The 23,163-nt window shown below is 45.8% G+C and overlaps 1 protein-coding gene across 1 annotated transcript in view; it reads left to right on the plus strand.

The window, feature by feature from the left end:
* Nucleotides 1–23,163, plus strand: part of TRAM2 (translocation associated membrane protein 2) — a 61,068-nt gene that overhangs the window by 13,820 nt on the left and 24,085 nt on the right. Inside the window, exons 2-3 of the mRNA XM_053285447.1 lie at nucleotides 18,096–18,159; nucleotides 22,957–23,066. Of these exons, the coding sequence (XP_053141422.1) occupies nucleotides 18,096–18,159; nucleotides 22,957–23,066 (174 nt within the window). The remainder of the gene's footprint in view (nucleotides 1–18,095; nucleotides 18,160–22,956; nucleotides 23,067–23,163) is intronic.

Below are 23,163 nucleotides of genomic sequence, written 5' to 3' on the forward strand. Positions count from 1 at the left end.
GTCTCCAGAGAGGCGACACAAAAGGATACCATATCTGATGGTATCAAAAGCCGCTGAGAGGTCCAGGTGAGTTCCATTCTAGCCAATAAGTGCAAAGGTACCTGAATGGTTGTCAGACAAGGGGAAACGGTGATGCTTTGCTTCACTTCTCTCTGTGATACGTACTCGCCAATGATTGATGCAGGATTTCTATACTTCCCTTGGTTTTCACTTACCACTCATTTTGGCCCAGTTGGCTATGACTGCATTATCTTCCTGGCTTGGGGTGGGCATTGGTTTTCCTTTCTTACAAGTAAACGGTTGGGAATGTGACATTTAGATTTCTGGCTTGAGAGCAAATCAGTGGACACAGGATGCTTGCTTTTTTAACCTTATTGAAATTACATTTTCCTTTCTCCTACCATTTCCACTCTTGAGAGTGTCGGTGGCTGGAGAGGAACTAGAAGAAAAGGTATCATCTAAATGTTTTCTGGTATTTTATTTTCTGAGGATCTTCTCTCTGGTTTGCAACTTTACAAGTACAGTGAGATCAGCTTCTACTGTTCATCTCCATACAACTCTTAGGCACGAGAAGCTGCATCTCCCAAGTGCCTCCCTGATGAACTGTTACTGAAGGTACCGGGAACCCTACATCCCCCTTTCATGAGTGTGTGGGGGAAGTTCACATGCCAACGGAAGCGTGTGCAGCCATGCCTCCATTCTGACTGCTTCTCTCCCTCACTCCTGAGCAATCTTGGACTGTGCTAGCAGCTTCTGCATCACAGTGGGGCTGGACAACATGGTTTCTTTGCGGTGTGTTCCTCTCAGATCACAGCCCCCATATTTTAAGTTGCTGTGGTTGCTTCAGTTTGAATTTGGAATATATCAAGCTGCCTTATACCAAGTCAGATCACTGGCACACCTATCTCAACATTGTCTGCAGTGGCTGGCATCAGGTCCCTGGAATTTCAGGCAGGGGTCTCTCCTGGCCCCTCCTGGAGATGCCAGGGGTTGAACCTGGGACCTTCTGCGTGCAAAGCAGGTGCTCTGTGACCCCTTCTAGAGAGTGTTGTCTCTGCAGGTTGCAGCTTTATACTAGAGCTGAAAGGGCTGTCTCACCGATTAGGGATAGGCTGCTGTGTATGTTTGCCCTCTGGGCAATAGAGGACTGTGGAGGAAATGGCAGAATCCTGAAGCACAATAGCTTGTTTCCTCTAGGGAAGATGTTTGGCTTGCTCCAGACCCTGCTGGTAGCTTCCTATTGTGAAAACTCAGTTTAACGCTTTCCTCTGTGTATGTGTGCAGGTTTGATTTGGGACCTACTCCATCTCTTGGCCAGGGCTTCTCAGAACGGATCATATTCAGCATCTCAAAAGCAAGCGAATAAGACTGTGAGTCTCTTGTTCATACAACAATTCAGATAACTATTTGGACCGCTCAGCTTGCTTCTGTCATGATGCTGTTTGGTGGGCCGCGCCCAGGCCTTGATAAATTCTCATTTAATTTAGGGGCCAGAGACATTGGACACTTCACGAAGTCACCAGACTTGATGGTGGACATTGTGCAGGGGAGGGAGAAGGGTCAACTGTCTTCTCTCTACCCCCTTTAAAAGTAACATTCTTGGAATAGAAACAGGACCACTTGGGACAAGTAAAGATTTTATTAAACAGCTCTGCCTCTGAATATCCTGATCTAGGTGCTGTGGATCCCTGGTTACAGCCTAAGCTTTGCATTCACAAAAGTGCAAAGGTGACTCTTGCTCTCATGTTGCAGGATATCTGCACATTCAGTAATATCACAGTACAGTTCTATGAGGACTTTGCCAATTCGGATCAAGGTGGGGGGCGAGTTATGTGTTTGAGTGCTGCTCCATTTAAAAGTTTTGGGTTTTGTTTTTTTTAAAAAAACCTCCCTGCAAATACAAAATACCATGTCCAGGAAAAGAGTAACCAAGTATGAGGTTTTTATGCCATTCATGCAACCATATTCATGCAGCACTAAGAATAACAACAGTTGTGTTAGCTTACGGGGAAAACTGACCTTTTCTACTGACAAACCATTGCAATTTTGAAACCTTGGAGAAGTGCAATATCCTGCAAAGTGCTGTCCTGAGAGGGCAATTGATTGTACAAGATCAGAATAAAGAGTTGCACCTTTATTGTGAATAATAACTGGTGGTCTGGAAATACTCTTCGATTTGTGGCAGAAGGCAAATCTGTGTGCACAATGAGGACCAGAATGCTGTGATGATCTTTGTTCTAATGCATTTGCTCTTGGAGATGACACAAGATGATATCATCTGACATTAATACTGGACTATACGAACACTTTTTTGCTTCTGGCCTGTGAGGAAAGGTTAATACGTAATTAAGGGTAAACATAGGTTGTGAGAGACAGGTGGTGTGGGGCATTCTCCTTTAACCCATTTCAAATTCTCACTATTTCACAGATGGCTGAATACAGCTGTGTTTCTTTTTCCAGATATTTGTATACTTGGCAACAGTGTGGTTTTCATTATGGAAGTGAAAAATTATGCATGAGCAATTTAGGTGTTGGGTAAAAATATTTTTATTTTAACGTGGGCTTAGGGGCTAGGATCTGAATTTAAGTGAGCTGATACAGTGTTTCAGTTGCTAAAGAGCAAATAACATGATATTGCTATTAGTTGAGCAAATGCTGCATGCAATTGTATACGTGATAATACCATGCTCCCATGGTATTCCAATTCCTTTTCAGCAAGGATGCCCAACCTTGGGTTCCCAGAATTTGTTGGACTAGAAATCCCATCATCCCCAATCACAGTGGTGGCCAACGTCTTGAAGTCCCTGTGTTACAGCTTTCTTTGTATGTAGCCTTGCTTGTTGCTGTTGTACTTACTGGCTCAACTGCAACCTCTCCCCTCCAGGTGTCTGTCACCTCTCAAGAGCTCAGCTCAGCTGGCTATTTCAAGGCTTTGAGGGTTATGGTATGTTCATACTGGAGCAGTTGTGTGTTGATGTAACTTGTGGCAAAGGAATTGTGTAGGCTTGCTTTGCATGCAAGCGAAGTCTAAAGTCACGAGATGAAACTGAAATACTGGGGGTGTGAGACTCGCTAGGGTGGGAGTTCACCTTTTCCTGAGAATTTGATCCAGAATAGTGAGAGAGATACAGGCATTGTGCTGATATTTATTTTAGATCTCTTGTATAAATCATACTTCCACATTTGCCGGCAGTTGTGGATAGAGGCTGATGCATGCATGTATGTATGTATGGGTAAGTAATACAATATTATCTGACCGGGATGCACTGCAGCTAACTCAACACAAAGCAGGATAGGTGGTATTGATATGATTTCTTAGGGCGGTCCCAGTCCCAAAAGGGGTTCTGCCAGTGTGTTCATATCAGTATGCTCAAGACAATTCTATTCTTGACTGAGTGTATACTTTTAAAATATACGTCTGTTCTCTGCCTTCTCTTTGAACTCAAAGCTGTGCTTTCCTGTTGAGCACATACATCATTACATTGGACAATATCATTTTTAAAAAATGTATTTTTCCTTTATCTTGGGCAATTGATAAAGTCAATTGTTAGTGAGGACTTCAAAAATAGACAATTCTCCCCATGAGAAGACTGATGCACTCTAGATCTTTCCCTCAATAAGGACCTCAGCCAACTTTGCTCATAAAGGTGGTTCTCTTAGCTGTCAGAAGCAGCATGTATCTACCTATGGCAGGCAGAGAGCCTGGGCTGTTCTTGTTCTGCGCAACGCGAACAGAGGCAAGCTTTCACAATTTCATTTGCCATGTCCGCTGTGGCAACTGTGATGCCGCCATCTGGCAAGCATGACCAGCCCCAGTCTTCCTCCCAACCCCAGAGTATAAGAAGTGGGCAGGGATCATCCTGGTACTTGAACAGCAATCCCAAGCCCCAAAGTTGGGATTTTTAGCTGCTGGGTTGCGAAGGCCATTGCAAAGTTGCAAAGTACCCTGGCCATGCAGGACCAAGCTGGCAATCTCGCCACCACCACCTCTCTTTCCTGGTCCAAAGCAAGGAATGGGGGCTTGGCTACTACTTGGTCATGGTGCCTTCCTTGCTGAGCAGCGGCAAAAGGAGCACACTCCATGCCTCCCTTTCCTGCTTTTGTGCAGGACAAGGAGGTGTGGAACATGCACATTAGGCTGCCACACAGCCAGAATGCTCCAGGCGTTTTGACCAGTCAGCAGCTGAATGGGCATGCTTGCTGTCTCCCATTCCTGCTCAGAGCAGGAACAGGAAGCTGGGGTGCACTTGATCGTGACATTGCAGAACGTTTGGACTGAGCAACAGCAAAATGGTCTCCTCTTCTGATCAGGAGCAGAAAAGGGAAGTGGTGGGGGGTCCTTGGGAGGAGACTGCAGTTGTGGCTTGACAGTAAAGTCAAAGCCACAGCTGTGGGCTGCTGAAGTGAGGTGACGTGATTCTTTTACACAGAAACACTGGTTCCCATTTATCGTCTAGACCAGGGCTGCACAACTTGTGCTGTCCTGCAGATGTTGGACTACAACTTCCATAATCCCCAGCAGCCAGTAGTCTGATATGATGGGAGTTGTAATCCAACAACTGCAGGAGGGCACAAGTTGTGCAGCCCTGGTCTAGTGAATTAAAGCATCACTAATATATTGTTTATAAAGCTACTTAATGTGTGTGGTTTTTATGTAGCTTAAATTGTTTTCTTTAAGAAACCTTTTTGGTTCTTGCTTTGTCCTTAATTTGTTGAAAAGCTTTGCCACCCATGAAAGCATGCTGATTGCTGAATAGTGTTAGATCTTATGAGCCACTTTAGGAAGGGCGGTGTATAAATTAAATACATGTACAAGGAAGAGGTAATAGAATGGAAATGAACTAGCAAGGAAAGCATGCTTAGATTATATCGCTCAGCTCCTAATTTGTGGCAGGGGTTCCCAACAACTCTTATCGTCCCCAGCCACAGTGACCAAAGCCCTCTGTGACTGAGGATTATAGGAGTTGTAGTCCCACAACATCTGGGGACCCAAGGTTGGGAAACCCTGATTTATGGATACTCGGGAACCTTTATCTGCTGGGGTCTAAAGGAAGGGCTGGGATGCTAAAGGTAGACCTCAGCATAATAGCTTACTGGCCTAGTTGGCATCTCATGCCAGTGGCATCTCAGACCTGTTCTGATGGTGACAAAGGATGTGGGCTCACTCAGAGTCATCTCTGGATTATGACAGCAAGAGGTGTGTTTTAAACACAAAAAATCAAGTCAGACCATTGGTCCATCTAGCTCAGTATTGTCTGCACAGACTGGCAGTGGCTTCTCCAAGGTTGCAGGCAGGAATCTCTCTCAGCTGAGCTAGGCAAAACATTCAGGGAAACCCACTCACATTTCTTAAAAGAGTGTGTGGTAGCCAAAATAGTGTGGCAGGGAGTAAGCAAGCTGTTAGAGTGGCCTGATTTGGAAAAACAGACTTGGGAAGAACTAACCTCGGGCTTGAGCGATAGAACCTCTTTTCGAGGTCCCAGAAAGAAACCTTCAAGGAAACGGGATGGAACAGGTGCCCTCATACTAGGGAATTGGAATGTTCCCCTTTTCGTAATTAGGTTAGTAAACCTGTATGTCATCTATGCAATGCTCCTGCATAGGAATAGGGAGGGAAGACACGACCAAGAAGTTCACGCAGATGAGACAGTAAATCTCTTCCGGAAAAGTTTGTATGGTTATGTGCAAAAAGACAAGAGTATCTCTTCTAAACAGCAATGGGACAAATTGTGGAAATGGACGTCGGACGTAAACCCCCCCCCCCGATTACCTGATGTGCCTTGTAATCCCCCATCCCCGAGTTATAGTGCTACCTGCATATACTTCATAACCTTGTGGGTTTCCAAATCCTTGTGTGTAAATCTTTGTAGATATATCATGTACAAACAACCATTTTGTATATAATTGTGCTTTGGCAACGTACTGTATGCTTTGGTAGTTTGTTGGTTCAATAAAAAAATCTTGTCCTATAAAAATCTTGTCCTATCTTGGAGATGTCAGGAGGGAATTTGAAACCTTCTGTTCTTTCCAGAGTATCCCCATCCCCTCAGGGCTCACACATGTAGTCTCCCATTAATATGCAAACCAGGGTGGACACTGCTTAGCAAAGGGGACAATTTAGACCTTTTTATTCAACCAGCCTTTTCAGTCTTGATGGTTTTAATCTGGCTTCTAAAAGTCCTTTTCGCTGCTGGTTTTGTCTTAGAGTGTGAGGGTGTAAAATATATATGGTGCTGGTAATGTTTTTACAAAAGCTGCTTTTCAGGTGGCCCTCACAAAGCAGCACTGACATGTCTAAAATGGGTGTTCTGGTGAACAATATTTCTTTGACCTTCCTAAAAGCCTGTGATACAGTCCCTCAGCAAAGGGACTTGTGTGAACTGTGATAATAATTGGATGATTCCTCTAACAGTACTGTTGGCAGGGTGGATTTGATTTAAATCACTAGTCAGTAAGACCAGATTTAAATTTACTGGAGAGCCAGCGTGGTATAGTGGCTAGAGTGCTGGACTAGGACCAGGGAGGCCTGAGTTCAAATCCCCATTCAGCCATGATATTAGCTGGGTGACTCTGGGCCAGTCACCTCTCTCTCAGCCTAACCTACTTCACAGGGTTGTTGTGAGGAGAAACTTAAGTATGTAGTACACCGCTCTGGGCTCCTTGGAAGAAGAGCGGGATATAAATGTAAAAAATAAACCTGCCTAGAGAGCAGGAGGCTGTTGGTTCAAATCCCCGTTGGTGTGTTTCCCAGAATATGGGGAACTCCTATATCAGGTAGCAGCAATATAGGAAGGTGCTGAAAGGCATCATCTCACACTGTGCTGGAGAAGGCAATGGTAAACCACTCCTGTATTCTACCAAAAAATCACATGGCTCTGTGGTCACCAGGAGTCGACACTGACTTGATGGCACAATCTTTACTTTCTTTGGATGTGCATGGGGCTCATTGCTCTCTTGTACTAGCCCAATCCAGTGCAAAGTGTGTATCTCAGTTACTTGCTTACTATTACATTTTTTGCTGTCCTTTTCCCAAGCAACTCAAGGTGGCATGCTTCCCCGCCCCATTTTATTCTCATAACAGCCCTGTAAGGTAGGTTAGGTTGAGAGAGAATGACGACGACAAATATTTAGATACCGCTCTTCAACCAAAGTTCTCAAAGTGGTTTACATAAGACAATAGATAAATAAGATGTTTGCTTGTCCCCAAATGGCGCACAATCTAATGACTGGCCTAAAGTCACCCAGTGAGCTTCATGGTAGAATGAGGATTTGAACCTGGGTCTCCCAAGTCCTAGTTTGACACTCCAACCACCACACAGCTGCCTCTAGGATACTTCTTTATGCTCTCCCCTGAAAGTTGGCTGTGTGCATGCGAGAGAGAATCGCTGTTAACTCATTATTATTATGAATTATCAGCTGCTTAATATCATGTTGATTTTTAAATCTGAAAGAGAACAACCATATAGACTTAAACATTGTAAGAGGCTGTGTGTGCAGTACATTAGTAACAAAGCCGTTGAGCAATGGTGTTGGATTCTGTGTTCTCTCTAATTTTTTTCATCTGTGTGCAGAATTAGATTTGTTCTGGGCGGTAGTATCAAGGCAGCGTGTGCACACATGCATTCAGGGTGGGGCCTTCCCAATTCAACCTGAGTGGGATCTAAAATTAACTGAGCGGACACCAAAAAACATGTGAGCGCACACATATACGCATGCCTTAGAGGGAACACAGGTTGGAGTGGTGCTTGATTTCTGCTAAATGTCCTGTTGGGTTTGGAATGAAAATTCAAAATGTCCTGGATGAACTGAAGAATTGCACTGACTACAAATATAAAACATGCCTTATGGGGTGAAAACAGCTCAATTGTATAAATGCGAATAATATCCATATTACAGGAAAGGACCAAGATGCATCTGTCTTTGAGCACTCATCCTTTCCCTTCCAATAATTATGTTCTGCTGCCTCTTCAGCTGCACCCTTTTTTCTTCCCTAGCAAAATCAGTGGCATGTCCATATTGTTTTTGTCTTGACATACCTATGTTTATGATCGTATCACTGAGAATGCATAGCCGATTTCCCTCCAACACCACCACCTGCTGTTTCCTTGTGGAGTTCTCCTAGTTCTGAGAAGCTGTTTAGCAGAGTATGTCCAATGTATTTGTGTCCCAGAGACAAGTGTACTGTTGAAATGCAGCCATCTTTAAGTTGGAAGCTAGTAGTTGTCTGTCTGGCATGCAGCCCATCAGATGGTAGTGGAAGTGTTTTGGCTAGTATTGCCAGGGTAACTGCTTTCTTGGGGGAATGGGGAAATGGCTCTTCAGAAAGATGAATGGATTAATCTATAGTGGAGAGATCCCATTCATGTATACACATATGTTAAATGAATAGCCGCTCTAGTTCATTCTGTATTTTATTTCTCTTATATTCTTCTGTCTCTTTCCTGGGAAGCTCAGAGTGGCTTATATAGGGTTCCCACATATTCCCTCCTGTAGGCTGTGACCAAGCTAAGACCTTTCTTATATGCAACAGCATACGCCTGCCAACTGGGCAAAAAGGCGCCTTCCAGAGTGGTGATTCTGTATTAAGCAGAGGGAGAGCAACTGGCCTTATTCAGCCCCAGCATAGCTTCTCTCCTGTGGCTGCTGCTGGTGTCTCCCTTGTGTTTCTTTTTAGACTGTGAGCCCCTTGGGGACAGGAACCATATTCTTATTCTATGTAAACCACATAGAGAATGTTTTTGTTGGAAAACCATCTCTCTGTATAATTCTCTAAGACATACCCATGGCTAATCCTGTGCGTAGCAGCTCTCATGAGAGTTTGCGAGCAGAAGCACCGTGGTGATTGGGTAGTGGGGATTCCATATGCAGATAGGGAGGAGGAGTCTGTGATGGTTAAAGTCAGTTGGAATGCAACTGTTACTGGTCGGAAGATGTTTTTGACTGTAGAGGAGAGGAATAGGGGTCGTGAGAGAGTAAAGAGCCCCTTCCGGAGAAGGAGGCTGCTGTTTGTTTGTTTGATTTGTATACCGTCCTTCCAAAATAGCCCAGGGCGGTTTACAATTAAAACAAACCACTAAAACAGTAAAGAGCTAAAACCAATTAAAAAACAAAAATGAACAATTAAAAAACATTTTAAAACAACAATTAAACGATTATAGTGATTAAAAACCCCGAAATCGGGTTTTGAATTTTAAAATAAACCATATATTAAAACCCACAAAATTTAGGAAGCTGAGAAAGTTTGGGTGAAAAGATGGGTTTTCAGGTGTTTTTTGAAAATCACCGGAGAGGGGGAGAATTGTATCTCAGCAGGGAGTGCATTCCACAATCTCGGGGCAGCGACCAAGAAGGCCCATCTCTGTGTAGCCACCAAACGAGTTGGCGGTAACTGGAAACGGACCTCCTCAGATGACCTCCATGGGCGGTGGGGCTCATAATGAAGAAGACGCTCTCTTAGATACCCAGGGCCTAAGCCGTTTAGGGCTTTGTAAGTTATAACTAGCACTTTGTATTTTGTCTGGGAACCTATTGGCAGCCAGCGTAACTCCATCAGTAAAGGAGTAACATGGTCTCTCCGAGATGACCCAGAGACCAACCTGTCTGCCGCTTTCTGAACTAACTGAAGTTTCTGGACAACGTACAAAGGCAGCCCCACGTAGAGCACATTACAAAAGTCAAGTCTGGAGGTTACCAACAGATGTACCACAGTTTTGAGGTTGTTCATCTCAAGAAATGGGTGCAGCTGGCATATCAGCCGGAGCTGATAGAAAGCACCCCTGGCCACCGCCTCAACCTGAGAAACCAGGGAGAGGTGTGAATCCAGAAGTACTCCCAGCTTGCGAACCTGTTCCTTTTGGGGAAGTGTGAACCCATCTAGAACAGGCAGATCAAAATCGTCTCTAGAGTTCTGACCCCGCACAATAAGTACCTCCGTCTTATCTGGATTCAGCTTCAGTTTATTCTCCCTCATCCAGCCCATTACAGCTTCCAGGCAGGCATTTAGGGAGGATATGCCATCTCCTGAAAAAGTTGACATGGAGAAGTAGATCTGGGTGTCATCAGCGTACTGGTAACACCCAGCTCCAAATCCCCTAATGATCTCTCCCAGCGGTTTCATGTAGATGTTAAAAAGCATTGGAGAAAGTACAGAGCCTTGAGGGATACCATACTTAAGCTCAGATTTTGAAGAGCAACAGTCCACAATCGACACCATCTGGAATCTATCTGAGAGGTAGGAGTGGAGCCACTGTAAAACAGTGCCTCCCACCCCCAACCCACTCAGACGTTCCAGAAGGATACTATGGTTGATAGTATTGAAAGCCACCGAGAGATCCAAGAGGACCAACAGAGTCACACTTCCTCTGTCAATAGCCGATTGGAGCTCATCCAGCAGGCCGACCAAAGCAGTCTCCACCCCATAGCCTGCCCGAAAACCAGTTTGAAATGGGTCTAGATAATCAGTTTCCTCCAAGAGCGCCTGGAGCTGAGAGGCCACCACCCTCTCAATTACCTTGCCCAGCCATGGGAGGTTGGACACAGGCCTATAATTGCTCAACTCTGAGGGATCTAACGCAGGCTTCTTTAGAAGAGGTCTAATGACTGCCTCCTTAAGACAAGGAGGCAGCCTGCCCTTCCTCAGAGAAGCATTTATGATTTCTACCGGGCCTTCTACAACAGCCTCCCTGCTGGATAGAACAAGCCATGTTGGACAAGGGTCAAGAGAACAAGTGGTAGGCCTCACCGCTCCAAGCAACTTGTCCACGTCATCAGGAGTCACAAACTGAAACCGATCCAGTTGAATCACATAAGAGGAGTCGTTGGGCACCTCCAGCTCAGACATCAAATTAATTGTGGAGTCTCTGTCTAAGTCAGCCCGAATCCGAGAGATTGTATCTGCGGAAAACTCTTTAAATACATCACAGCGGGTAACTGATGACTCCAAATTCTGGTTCAAGGGAGTGGGGGCAAATACTAGTCCCCTCACAACCCTGCACAACTCCGTTGGACGTGAACTCGCAGAGGGAATACAGGCAGAAAAGAACCGCCTCTTTGCCGCACGTGTTGCCTGAGCATAGATCTTTAGATGTGCTCTATGTCGCAATCTGTCAGATACGAGTCGAGTCTTCCTCTACTTGCGCTCCAGTCGCCTACGTTGCCGCTTCAGCCCCCGTAGATCTTCTGTATACCAAGGGGCCAATTTTGAAGGGGGTCGGAGGGGTCGCTTGGGAGCAGTCGTGTCTACTGCCCTGGTGAGCAAGTTGTTCCAATTCTCAACCAGGGCATCAACAGGATCACCAGCAAAGCCAACATTAAATCCCTCCATGGCTTCTTGGAATCTTAGTGGATCCAATAACCCTTTTGGGTGGACCATTCTAATGTGCCCCTCACCCCTGCGGAGGTGGGAAGTGGTTGTAAGTCCAACCTTAACCAGATGGTGGTCCGTCCATGACAATGGGGAAATCACAGGAGTCCCCACCCATGGAACACCACCCTGATCAAAGTAAAATACCAAATCAAGCATGTGACCTGCAATATGCCTCTGTCCAGAGACCACTTAGGATAGGCCCATAGTTGTCATGGCCGCTATGAACTCCTGAGCTACCCCGGACAGATTGGTCCCAAAATGAACATTGAAGTCCCCCAGCACCAAGAGTCTGGGAGACTCCAACGCGAGTTCCGCGACCAAGTCCGTGAGCTCAGTAAGGGACTCCGCTGGGCAGTGGGGTGATCGGTATACCAACAGAAATCCCAATCCATCCCTGGTCCCCAAACTCAAGTACACACATTCAATATGGCCCGATACCCTGACAAGGACCTGGTAAGGGAGATGTTATCCTTATAGACCACGGCCACTCCACCTCCCCGCCCACGTCCCCTCACCTGCTTCTCTGCAGAATATCCTGGAGGGAGAAGCTGGGACCAAACTGGACCACTAGCCTCCCCCAACCAAGTCTCGGTAATACATACCAGGTCGGCCCCTTCATCCACGATCAAATCATGGATGAGTTCAGATTTATTTTGGACCGACCTGGCATTACAGAGGAGCAGGGAAAAGCTATGTGGGTTGTTGGCAGTGCTCCCCAATGTCAAAGCTGGCAGGGCAGCCAGAAGGGGAGACAGCTATTAATTTCTGACTACCCTTCCCCTGGGATGGCCCGCTGACCTGCCAACATTACTTCTTCTATTCTCCACCACCACCGGGATAGCTGCTCCATAGTCAATGAAGGAGCCCTCTGTCCCCCCATCTCCAGACAAACCCAAACACATTACAGCAACTTCAACCCAAGTCTAAAACAGCTTAAAACTGATTAAACAGAAGCCCTCTAGCTTTCGCCTTCGTTCTCCCCTGAAGTGGCTCCCTCCAAAGGGGCAACCCCACTGGTGGCGGGCCTGCCGCCACAAGAAGCCTTCTTATAAAGCCCCAAACTGAGCAGGTGACCCGAGGAGCAGCTATGTCACTCAGGGGCTGGTCTCAATCCTGCCCACACTTCCCACAGATGTTAATCTGAGGTTGCAGCCCCACAGGGGAAGCAAAGGCAGGCAGGCAACAGCAGAAGGAACCCCAGAACCCACTTGGTCTCTCACTCCAGGCAGCACTGGGTGGGAGATAGATGGACTCTCCTTTTCGCTCTCTGCTGGGCTTCTAATTAGATGAGGGAACAAGATCAGTTAACTCGGGGCGGGGGGAGAGAAGGGGGGGAGGGAGAGAGAGAAGGGAGGGGAAGAGCAAGCGGAGGAGAGAGAAAGAGAGAAAAATAAGGGAGGAGAAAGAAGGAAGGAAGGGCAAGGGATGGGCATGAACCTGTCAGCGGCCTGAGGGAGCAAGTGGCCATGGAGGCAGCAGCAGCAGCAAGGAAGGGCCCAGTCAAACACTGCTGCTGTTTGGGGTTACCAAGGCCATTGGTGGAGGGAGGCTGGCAGCAAGGGACGGGCCCGGGCCTGTCAGTGGCTTGAAGGGAACAAGCGGCTATGACGGTGGCGGCAGTGAGGAAGGGCCTGGTCAACTGCTGCTGCTCCTGTGGGAAGAAGCAGGAGCGGGGTGAGGATGGGAAATTCTCTGGGGATAAGGGGCTGCAGCTTGGCCAATAGGTGCCAGCAACGCTCCAGCCACGAACAAGAGGGGTGAGGAAGATGGAGGAGTGACCAAGAGGGGTGAGGGGGATGGAAGCAACAAGATGGAGGAAGAGGAGCAGGAGTGCGGCTCAGGTGAGTGTGGAGCGATCTCTGAGGTGAGGGGGGCTGTGGCAGGGGGTGAGGGAAGCAATCAAGTACTAGCGTGCAGATGCTCTGCGCGGGTCAAGCTAGTATATTAATAATAATGAGTAATCATAGTGTGATCTTTTTCCATTCAACATCCAGACTTAGTTGTTTGTGACTGTCCCATTGAAATTAATGGGACTTGTTTCATTCATGTCAATGGTGCTTAATCATGACTAACTAGTGTCGATGCTGCCCAATGAGAGGAGTTAGATGGCTGCTTGCTCAAGAGATGTAGGGCCAGTTAGTTACATGCCCACATGTCTGCATGTTTTCTGCAGTAAATAGGTAAAAACATGGGTCACATACACACATCTTTGGACCATAGCTCAGTGGAAGAGCATCTGTTTTGTATGCAGACGGTCCCAGGTTCAGTCTTTGGCAGCATCTCCAGGTAGGACCCGGCAAGACCTGAAACTGAGAGCTGCTGTCAGTCAGTGCAGACAGTACTGAGTTAAATGGGTTAATTGACCCTGTGTAAGGCAGCTTCTTGTGAAGTAAAGAACCGAGGAAGGGTGGGTAGAGGGGGAATGCTTAACTTTCCCCTGGCAGCTGTTTTTCATTTATCTATAATATGTACATCCTTAGGTGGTGACATAATGTAAAATATAACAAGTATAAAATAGGATAAACTGATTAAAACAATTTTATGGAATCAAATAAGCAGTTTAAAATTAACTAAAACCCGGAGAGAACCTGAGACCTATGTCTTGGCAGTCTTTAAAAGCAGCCAGAGATGGAGAAGATCTTATTACATTCTGTCCCCAGCTCCTATTCTCCCTGCAGGAAAAATCCTCTGGGGGATAGGGGTGTGCATGAATCAAAAATTGAAATTCGGCTCAGATTTGAATGGCATCTGAGCTGAACCACGTGCTGCTGAACTAGTTTGGCCAAACCAACTGGCCAGTCGGATCCATTTGACCAAACCAGTTTGGTGGTTCGGACAGCTTACTTGTGCAGGGAAATCCGGTTAGGATTCCCCTTTACAATAAAGGGGTGGAGGTCCTAGGAAGGAATGCTAAGAGGTGGCTGGTTGGGGGTGGCGAGAGAAGTACCTGTAGTAAGGTTCTTATCTGGCTGGCACAGCTGCCCATATAGCTGCATTTCCCCCCACCCGGTGCAGTCCCAAGCTGCTGCATGGATGGCTTCCTAACAAAGCCATTGTGCACACTTGGGGCCACTGGGGGGGGGCATTGTGCACATGCATTGTGCACACTTGGGGCCACTGGGGGGGGGCAAGCACCTGCACTGGCAGCTGTACTAGCTGGGTAAGAGCATTACTGCTTCTCTTGCTGCCCCCGCCTGGCCACCCATTAGCTGCTGAACCGGTTCGCCCAAACTGAGCTTGGTTTGGATTGATCACTGACCGAACCGCCCCCGGTTTGGTTCACGATCGAGCTGCTGAACTGATCTGGTTCAAGGCAAACTGGTTCACCAGTGAATGGTTCGTGCACACCCCTACTGGGAGACCCTGTTTCTGCTGCCATTCTACATGCACAATGAATGAATACACAAAATATGGTGAAAAAGGAGGCACATGCTTTATAGAACTAGCACTGGTATATTTTAGGCGATCCAGAATTACTCCCATAGTTCCTGTTCCCTCCCAGATCTTATTTGTTGCCATATTTAAAATCATATCTCACATATTTAAGAGATTTCTGGACTACTTGTCTCTTTTTAAAAATATACAATGCAGTGTACAGGCAAACCTCGTTACTTGCTGGGGTTCCATTCCTCACCTACTACCTCAAGGAACGAAACCGTGAGTAACGAGGCATTATGCCTATGGGAAGTGAGGGGTTAGGTTCTAGAACAGAGAAAAACAGCAAACAATGAGTGAAAATAATTGAAAATCTTTACTGTACCGTGCTCCGTGGGGTCTACATGTGCCCAAGAATGCCCCCAAAATGATTAAATGCCCCCCCCAGACCATGAAAAATTGTGGGGGAAATGTGTGTTTTAATAAAAAGACTGCTGGTTGTGGGGGGAGGCAGCAGGAGAGAGGGCATGCCTGTGGGCTCCCCAGGGGCATCAGGTGGGCCACTGTGTGAAACAGGATGCTGGACTGGTTGAGCCTTGTGCCTGATCCAGCAGGGCTGTCCTTGTGTCTTTGTGTTCTAAACATCTCCCCCTCTTGCAGGGGGTCAAGGGATCTTCAGCAATGCCACTGACTGTGTTGTAGACAGCTGCTGAGGATGGGGAGAGAACCAGGCAGAAATTCCTGCTCCATTAGTGGAGCTATGCCCAATTTCCTGGCACCTTTCCCTTCTCCTGCAGCCACCCACATTGCAGCCCACAGCATTGCTGAGGGTGGAGGGACCCTTGGCAAGCACTTTTAGGGAAGCTCAGGGGCTTCATGGAGGACAGGTCTATCGATGGCTACTAGTCTAGTGGCTGTGGGCTGTCCTGGGAAGTGGCAGTTGGTTGCATTGACTCTGTATTTGGCTGGCATCACTCTGCATGTGAGCTAGTAAAGATATAATAGTTGTTCAAATAACAAATACAAGAACTTTGGGCATCACAGATGACAATCCCATTAAATGTAACCATTCTTCTGTTTCAAATATGACACTGTCTCACTGTTAGTTTACCTTCATTCTTGACTTGAGTCCTTCTCCTGGGAAACCCTCGGGGTTTTCCATGCATGGCCTTCCACCCATGGGCCTGTGGAGCTTGCTGGCTGTTGCAACTGGAATGGTGCTCCTTTGCTTCTGTGTGGCTTTTATCTTGTTTGCCTCATAGAACAATTGGTTATGTGGAGGCTAACAAATAAAGGTGGTGGTGGTGGTGGTTATATTAAAGTGTGGCTGTTGGCAGGCTGTATGTGTTTGTAAAACCAGGAAGTGCATGATTTTGGCTATCAGCTGCATATTTCAGGTAGAAGTTGGTGTATGCCTATAGAAGTTTGCAAACTGACATTTTCATACAGCCCAGAAGTGGGCAAGAATGGCTCACTGAAGACAGTGGAACTACTTACATAACAGTCTTTATGATAAAAGGCCTATCAAATTTGGGGCATCCATCAAGCATATATTTTCAAAGCATCTTTGCTACTCGGACTAGATAGATCCAGTTGCTGAAGGCATTATTCTCACAGGCATGGCACTGTGTGGACCTCCCCTCATTATTTTAGTACCAAGCTCCCATACTAATGGTCTTTCAATTGATCTTTACTCACAGCCTGCAGGAATCCTCAGTGGCTTTGTGCCAGGTGTAGAGGACAGAAAATTTCTTCGTAGTGGTAAAAGTATGTATTGATCAGATTCCATTCACCTCTGGGGTATGCTAGAGACTTGGAAATGCTACGTGGATTGGATGTTTGTTCACTGTCTGCTTGTGTGAATGGAGCAAATTTTTTGAAGGGGTATTGCTGTTCTGTTTTTATCTTATTGCAACTAGATTAAGATTTACAGTCAGTGGATATGTGACCTCAGCGTAGCTGTTGCAGGTTCTGCTACCCAGTAATGTGGCTGTTTGCTTCCTCTCACCCTCGCTTATAAGCTTCCATCTCTGGAATTGTTTTGCTCTTGCTTGTGTCAGTTTTTCCCAGCATGTGACTCATAGATTTTTTTATTTTTTTTTAATGTCGGGTCCCAGTTCCAGCTGCTGCAGTCCCTTCTCCAGTTTGGCATGCTGTTTGTTGTGAAGTACACAGTAGGAGAGCAGATTCCTCCTCCATTCTGCGAATGAACTTTTGACTAGAAGTCCAGCCTTTGTTCTGAATTGTAAATGATGCTCATACCTCAATCTTTTCCCACTCCTGTCTCCAACTCCCAACTACCAGTGGGGCTGTAGTGGTGTTCCAAGCTAGATTTTTCAGTCAGGGTGCATACTTGACATAATGGGTATACATTGAGGAGCTGAAGGCAAATATTTGCCTTCATACTGCCGCCGCCCCCCCCCCCCCCCCCGCTTGAGGCTTCCTAGCTACAAACTTCTTTTTACCTTGCCTCTGCTTGACTGACTTTCCTCCTGTTGCCGTCTGCCTCCCATGTTTTCTCAACAGATTTGATTCATCTTGCCAGGCTGTAGGACACGAATACGACGAATGTTTATATACCGCTTTTCAACAAAAGTTCCCAAAGTGGTTCACGTAGAAATAGATACATAAATGTTGAAAAAGCAATGCCCCTTACCTATAGAGGCACAAACAGCTTGGGTTAGAAGCTCTGGAGGGAGGAGTTGTATCTGAACAGCTGTATTTGAGGGTGGGATAGAAATGAGCTTTCTACCTGCTCATGATGCATTGTTCTGGGAGGTGGGTATTGAATACCCTGTGCTCCTTATACAATGCTATGAACACCACCACACAAAACATGATAGAAATAGAATGGAGATAGCAAAGGGAATATGCGTCGAGGCTTGGTCTGCTGTACCGGAACCTCCAGCACAAACTAACAGGAGTAGGAGAAATAAGGTTAACTCAACTTTATGACTCCTTGAACAGTTCTTACAGAACGTGAAGGTTTTCCAGGTCAAGGATGCTTGAGTGATATGCTAGGTTACTTGGTTCACCTTCATCAGTATAATGGTCAGAAACATCGCCTAAAGCAGGCCTGCTCAACTTAGGGCCCCTAGCTCTCTTTGGACTGCAACTTCCATAATCCCCAGCCACAGTGGCCAGTAGCTAGGGATTAAGGGAATTGTAGGCCAACATCTACAGGAGGGCTGAAGTTGAGCAGCCCTGGCCTAGAGATACACACATATCAGGCAGTATATAAATATTAAATAAAATAACTAGTCTTCTTGGCTGAATAAAATAATTGCTCTACAACGAAAATATTTCCTTGGGGTGTTTGAGCAAACTAATGCAGGCATTTGTTTTGTCTTTACAGGTAACAGCCAAGACTGCCTTCTTGTTTATTTTACCTCAGTATAATATTAGCGAGCCTACAGCAGGTAAGAGAGCCTTTGCAAACTTCAGTAGCACTCTGAATTATAAACCTTTATTTGGTGGCCTGCACAGCTCAGACTCCTGGATTTTTCATTAACTGGACTTGTGTAACTACTATAGCAATTGAACTTCCTGTTGATTCTAGAGTACACTGACCTTGTTCTGCCCCTCTCATTCCTATGACTATCTCCTGCTTGCCCAGTAGTTACCCCTGAGCTGTTAATGACAAGTGTTAAAGGGCCTGTAAAACTGAAATGCGTTAACACACAAAAGAAGCTGCAGGAATGTCCATTTTGTGGTCCTGTTTCTCTCTGGTCCTATTATTTCTTTTCTTGGGCCTTAAGGCACATGCACTCTTGCAGCTGGCCAGGTGTTTGGGGTGGGGTGAGGGACTCGTTCACTTGTTCTGGGAAAACCAGTGAACTTCCTCCACTCCATCACCATGTTATCCTAAAGGAAAATCCACTGAAGAATATCTAGGTTCAGCTGGTTAATCAGTTTGTTCTGCCCTTTCTCTAAGAGCCTCCAGGCGGCCAGGATATGTGGCTTTATCCTGTGTTAGAGGCTAGCTACACATTATGCTCATATTAGGACCCCAACATCTTGTTTACTTACCTTTTGGGAGGTAAGTAATTGATTGTAAGTAAGTGATTGAGTGTGGAAGTATGTGGCGGGGGGGGGAGAACCTCTTAACTCTTTCTCCAATCATTTCCCCACTCCAAATTGCCTCCACCACTCGTAGTTTTCTCTTTGTACATGTTGCCCCAGGGGGAAAAGGCTGCTCTGGGTTGATATGGAACATCAGCAAACAAATATTTATATACTGCTTTTCAACAGAAGTTCCCTAAGCGGTTTACACAGAGAAAACAAGTAGTGGTCCTCTTATACTTGGAGGGCAGAGAGCGGCTTTCCATGTCCAACTCTAGCACGGAATCCCTCCAGTGGTTGTTGCTGGTGTCTACTTTGTTTCTTTCTAGATTGTGAGCCCTTTTGGGAGAGGAAACAGCATCCATCCATCCATCCATCCATTCATTCATTCATTCATTGTAAACTGCTTTGGGCATGTTTGTTGAAAAGTAGTATATAAGTATTTGTAGTCTTACCACAGCAAGTGCAGGTAGGCAGAACATAGTGTGGAGGGAAGAGTCAGGAAGAGCTATGATTGTCTTCTCACCTGCTTCAACTGGAGCTTTTAAAGGGCAGTCTCTGCCGTATCTAGAGGAAGAAGTTGCAACTGAGGCTGAGCGTGAGTGGCTGGCCCAAGGCATCCTGTAAGCACAGATGATCAACCCTGAGGACTTATTTTGTAGCCCAGCACTGTAGCCATGACACCATGCTGGCCCTCCAGCTAGTTGCACTTGCCTCTGCCCATGGTCACTGAAAAGTCTGCAGATGCCTCTCCTAGATACCTGTTTCTTAGAAATGCTTCTTGGAGTCATGATGTGGAAATGCCGTGACTAGAACTCTCGGTGTCTAGTTCATTTTCAGTGAACAGCCCTGGGAGGTATGTTGAATCAGGAGTACAGCATGATGGAGTGGGGGAGGTCTAACCTTCCCCCCCCATATGTTGGCCCCAATTCAAATTGCTTCCAGAAGCAGCTATTGGCTGCAGAAGGGAAAAGAAACGGACACAATATCATGACCTAATAGTTTCAGGAGAACAATGGAAGCTGGGGAATGGCACAGGGCAAAGGGTTAACCCAAATCCACATCACTGTGTAAAATTTTGTGTGTAAACACAACTATTTTTTTCCCTGCAGTGGAATATGACTGCAAAATACACAGGCATCTCCCCTCCGCCACTAATGACCTTCACTCGATTCATATTTTTAAGTCAAGGAAATCCTCCTGCAAATCACCAGTTTCTAGAAGCATAAACTTTGAAAGGGTTTTCACACATTCCTGCCTCCAGGAAGACACAGGTAGTGCTGAGTAACCTGACTTCCTGTTCTCTTTCATTTCATTGATATACTGCCCATCCATCCACAAATGGCTCACATGGCAGTGCACCGTCAGAAATAAAACCATTTAAAATGTTAACACAAAACTCATTTAAAACCGTTAAAACTACTGAACTATTATTAAAAGCCAGACTGAAAAGGTGGGTCTTTATGGCTCTCTTAAAAGTCTCTGGGGAAATCTGTGTTCTGGAAGTAGATCTCTTTCCTGCATCATGTTTTAAATCCTGAGTGCGCTTTCCCATGGTAAATATGGGAAGTGGTTCTAAAGTTGTGGTTGGATACTTTCAGTACGAAACTGCTTTTCCCTCGAGAGAGGAGAGCTGGTCTTGTGGTAGCAAGCATGACTTTTCCCCTCAGCTAAGCAGGGTCCGCCCTGGCTGCATATGAATGGGAGACTAGGAGTGTGAGCCCTGTAAGACATTCCCCTCAGGGGATAGAGCTGCTAGAGACTTGGGCTGCATATACCTCCAAGCTCTACTGCCAAGACAATCCGATGATAAAACCCTTACAAATGGAGTGCTTCCTAGGCATGTATAGAGGCATGGTGGCTGGAGGGATGAAATAGCCATTCTGATTACGCCACCAACTTCTTGCTAATGCTTACTAAGCCTTGCTCTTGGATTCTTTGGCACATGTGATGAGCCACAGCTTTCCAGAGAAAAAAGAAAGCGGGCTTGCCAACTTGGAATGTTCCGATTGAAATGACTTCATCATGTTCTACGTCAGATTTGTTTGGCAGTCCGTCCCTTCTCTCCTGGACCAACTGTGTGCTGATATAAAGAGTTAGATTGACAGCCCTGGAGACTTGAGGCTGCTTGTTTGTCCACAGAGATGTTACAGCCCTGTGCAGACAGAGCAGCATAAACACGCTTGTCTGTATTACCTTTTAACATCTCTGGACTGAAGGTCATAATTCTGAGGGTAAAAGTTAAATTCACTGCTTTGGTTCTTCTGTAAGGGGCCCTTTTCTCTTCATAAAGGAGACCCTGAATTCCTGAGACTTCTTTCTTGATAAATTCCTTGAATTTCTTCTGTGAGATTTTGCTTTTCACGCTCCATTGGCCAGGCTGGTTTCCCAAGGGCCCCAAAATACTATATTTGGAGGCATCTGAGGTTAGATTGTTCCTTTGCAGGATAGCTAAAGAGCATATGTCCCAACCTGGGGGCTTCCAGATCTCAGGGTTGTTAACATAACTTGGTACACTTCCAAAGACTGACCGGAAAGAGATGCTATTTAGCCCTTGATTCAGTTGCTAACAAAGGAGCTTGTTCGCACAACCAAGATTCAGATATTTTATCCCTGACTGATGGTTTGCAATGAGCAAATGAAATATTATGGGTGACCCAGGGCTGCTTCTCACTCTGATACTGGAAAAGCCTGAATACACACTATTTATTATATATATTTGTATACTGCCCTTTGTTCTAAGACCTCAGGATGGTTATGCATGCCTCATGTCTGTTGTGAACCCGCACACGCACACATTTAAATTCTCACTTCATTTCATGAAATACGCAAGTGGCAACTGGGAGTAGACCAGAGTTCCCTCTAACAGGGATTCCCAGATGTTGTTGACTACAACTCCCATAATCCCTAGCCAAAGGCCATTGCAGCTGGGGATGCTGGGAGTTGTAGTGAACAACATCTGGGAATCCCTGTTAGAGGGAACACTGGAATAGACTATGCCACTTCTTCTTGTCTGTTTTGATTAGAAAAGCATTTATTTAAGTTATGTGTGCACTCCTTTCACAACTGATCTGTGTGTTTGGTAGGTGGTGTCCATGCCCAAGAACAAAACGTAAAGTAAGAAGCAGCCCTGAGTAGGATCCTGTTGCTAACTATCTTGGGTTATTCACAGGTCACACTGTGTGTGTGTGTGTGTGTGTGTGTGTGTGTGTGTGTGTGTGTGTGTGTGTTTGGAATTGTCCTACTCAGTCACTAATCCAGGGATCAAAGTTGAGGATCTTGCCAGAGGTTATTGGTCCTTTCAACTACTCTCAACTTCTGATTGACCCTTAGGAACTTGTAAATAAGTCAGATGATGAAGTGAGCTGGGGTGATTCTTATCCCTGAATAAGACTGTATAAACATACCTTCAGCGGGTTATCTCTTCTGGTGATGGGCAGGAACAAAACGTGAGCCTGCACATATATAACCTGCCCATATTTGCTTTGCATTCTAAGTTGAGTACTTCATGTTTGCTGTAGTTTGTTCTCTGCCTCTCAACAACATTAGACTGCATAATTCACTGCGGCTACATCCTGCACAAAGCAACACAGATGGTAGGAGCATCATCTGTGCTGCAGTGCATGTGTCAACACAGTCAGCCGCGTTGCGCTGTCCGTTCCGGCGTAACGTTGCATGAACGCAATTGTGCAACATTGTGCTGGAGCAGAACTGTCCTGGAGTGCCACATTGTTGAGTGTATTTATTTTATTTTATTTTATTGATTTTATTTTTTACATTTTATGTCCTGCTCTTCCTCCAAAGAGCCCAGAGCAGTGTACTACATACTTCTTCAGTTTCTCCTCACAACAACCTGTGAAGTAGGTTAGGCTGAGAGAGAAGTGACTGGCTCAGTCACCCAGCAAGTATCATGGCTGAATGGGGATTTGAACTCGGGTCTCCCCGGTCCTAGTCCAGCACTCTAACCACTGCACCACGCTGGCTCTCTATTAATGTTTGCAGCAGCAACAACACAGGTGGTGTTCCTATGTGAGCACATCATTTCAGTCCTTTCTCTAGCAGGTGCCTTGAAAAAGTCAGCCGCAGTCCCTGCATACTTTCTCATTTCAACTTTTTTGATCTCTTCTTCCCCATCCCCATTTCCTTTTCTTCAGATGGTGAAACCGTTCATTATCACTATGGGCTGAAGGATTTGGTCACAATCCTCTTCTATATCTTAATAGCAATAATTCTGCATGCTGTGGTGCAGGAATACGCCTTGGATGTAAGTTGTCTTCATGCAAGCTAATAAAGTTGGTTTGTATTTATGATGGATTGGCTTTTTGAATTATATATAAGCAACTTTCAACATTTTAATACAA

The sequence above is a fragment of the Hemicordylus capensis genome, chromosome 1 (genome assembly GCF_027244095.1).
Source record: "Hemicordylus capensis ecotype Gifberg chromosome 1, rHemCap1.1.pri, whole genome shotgun sequence".
In the NCBI taxonomy this organism is placed as follows: domain Eukaryota; kingdom Metazoa; phylum Chordata; class Lepidosauria; order Squamata; family Cordylidae; genus Hemicordylus; species Hemicordylus capensis.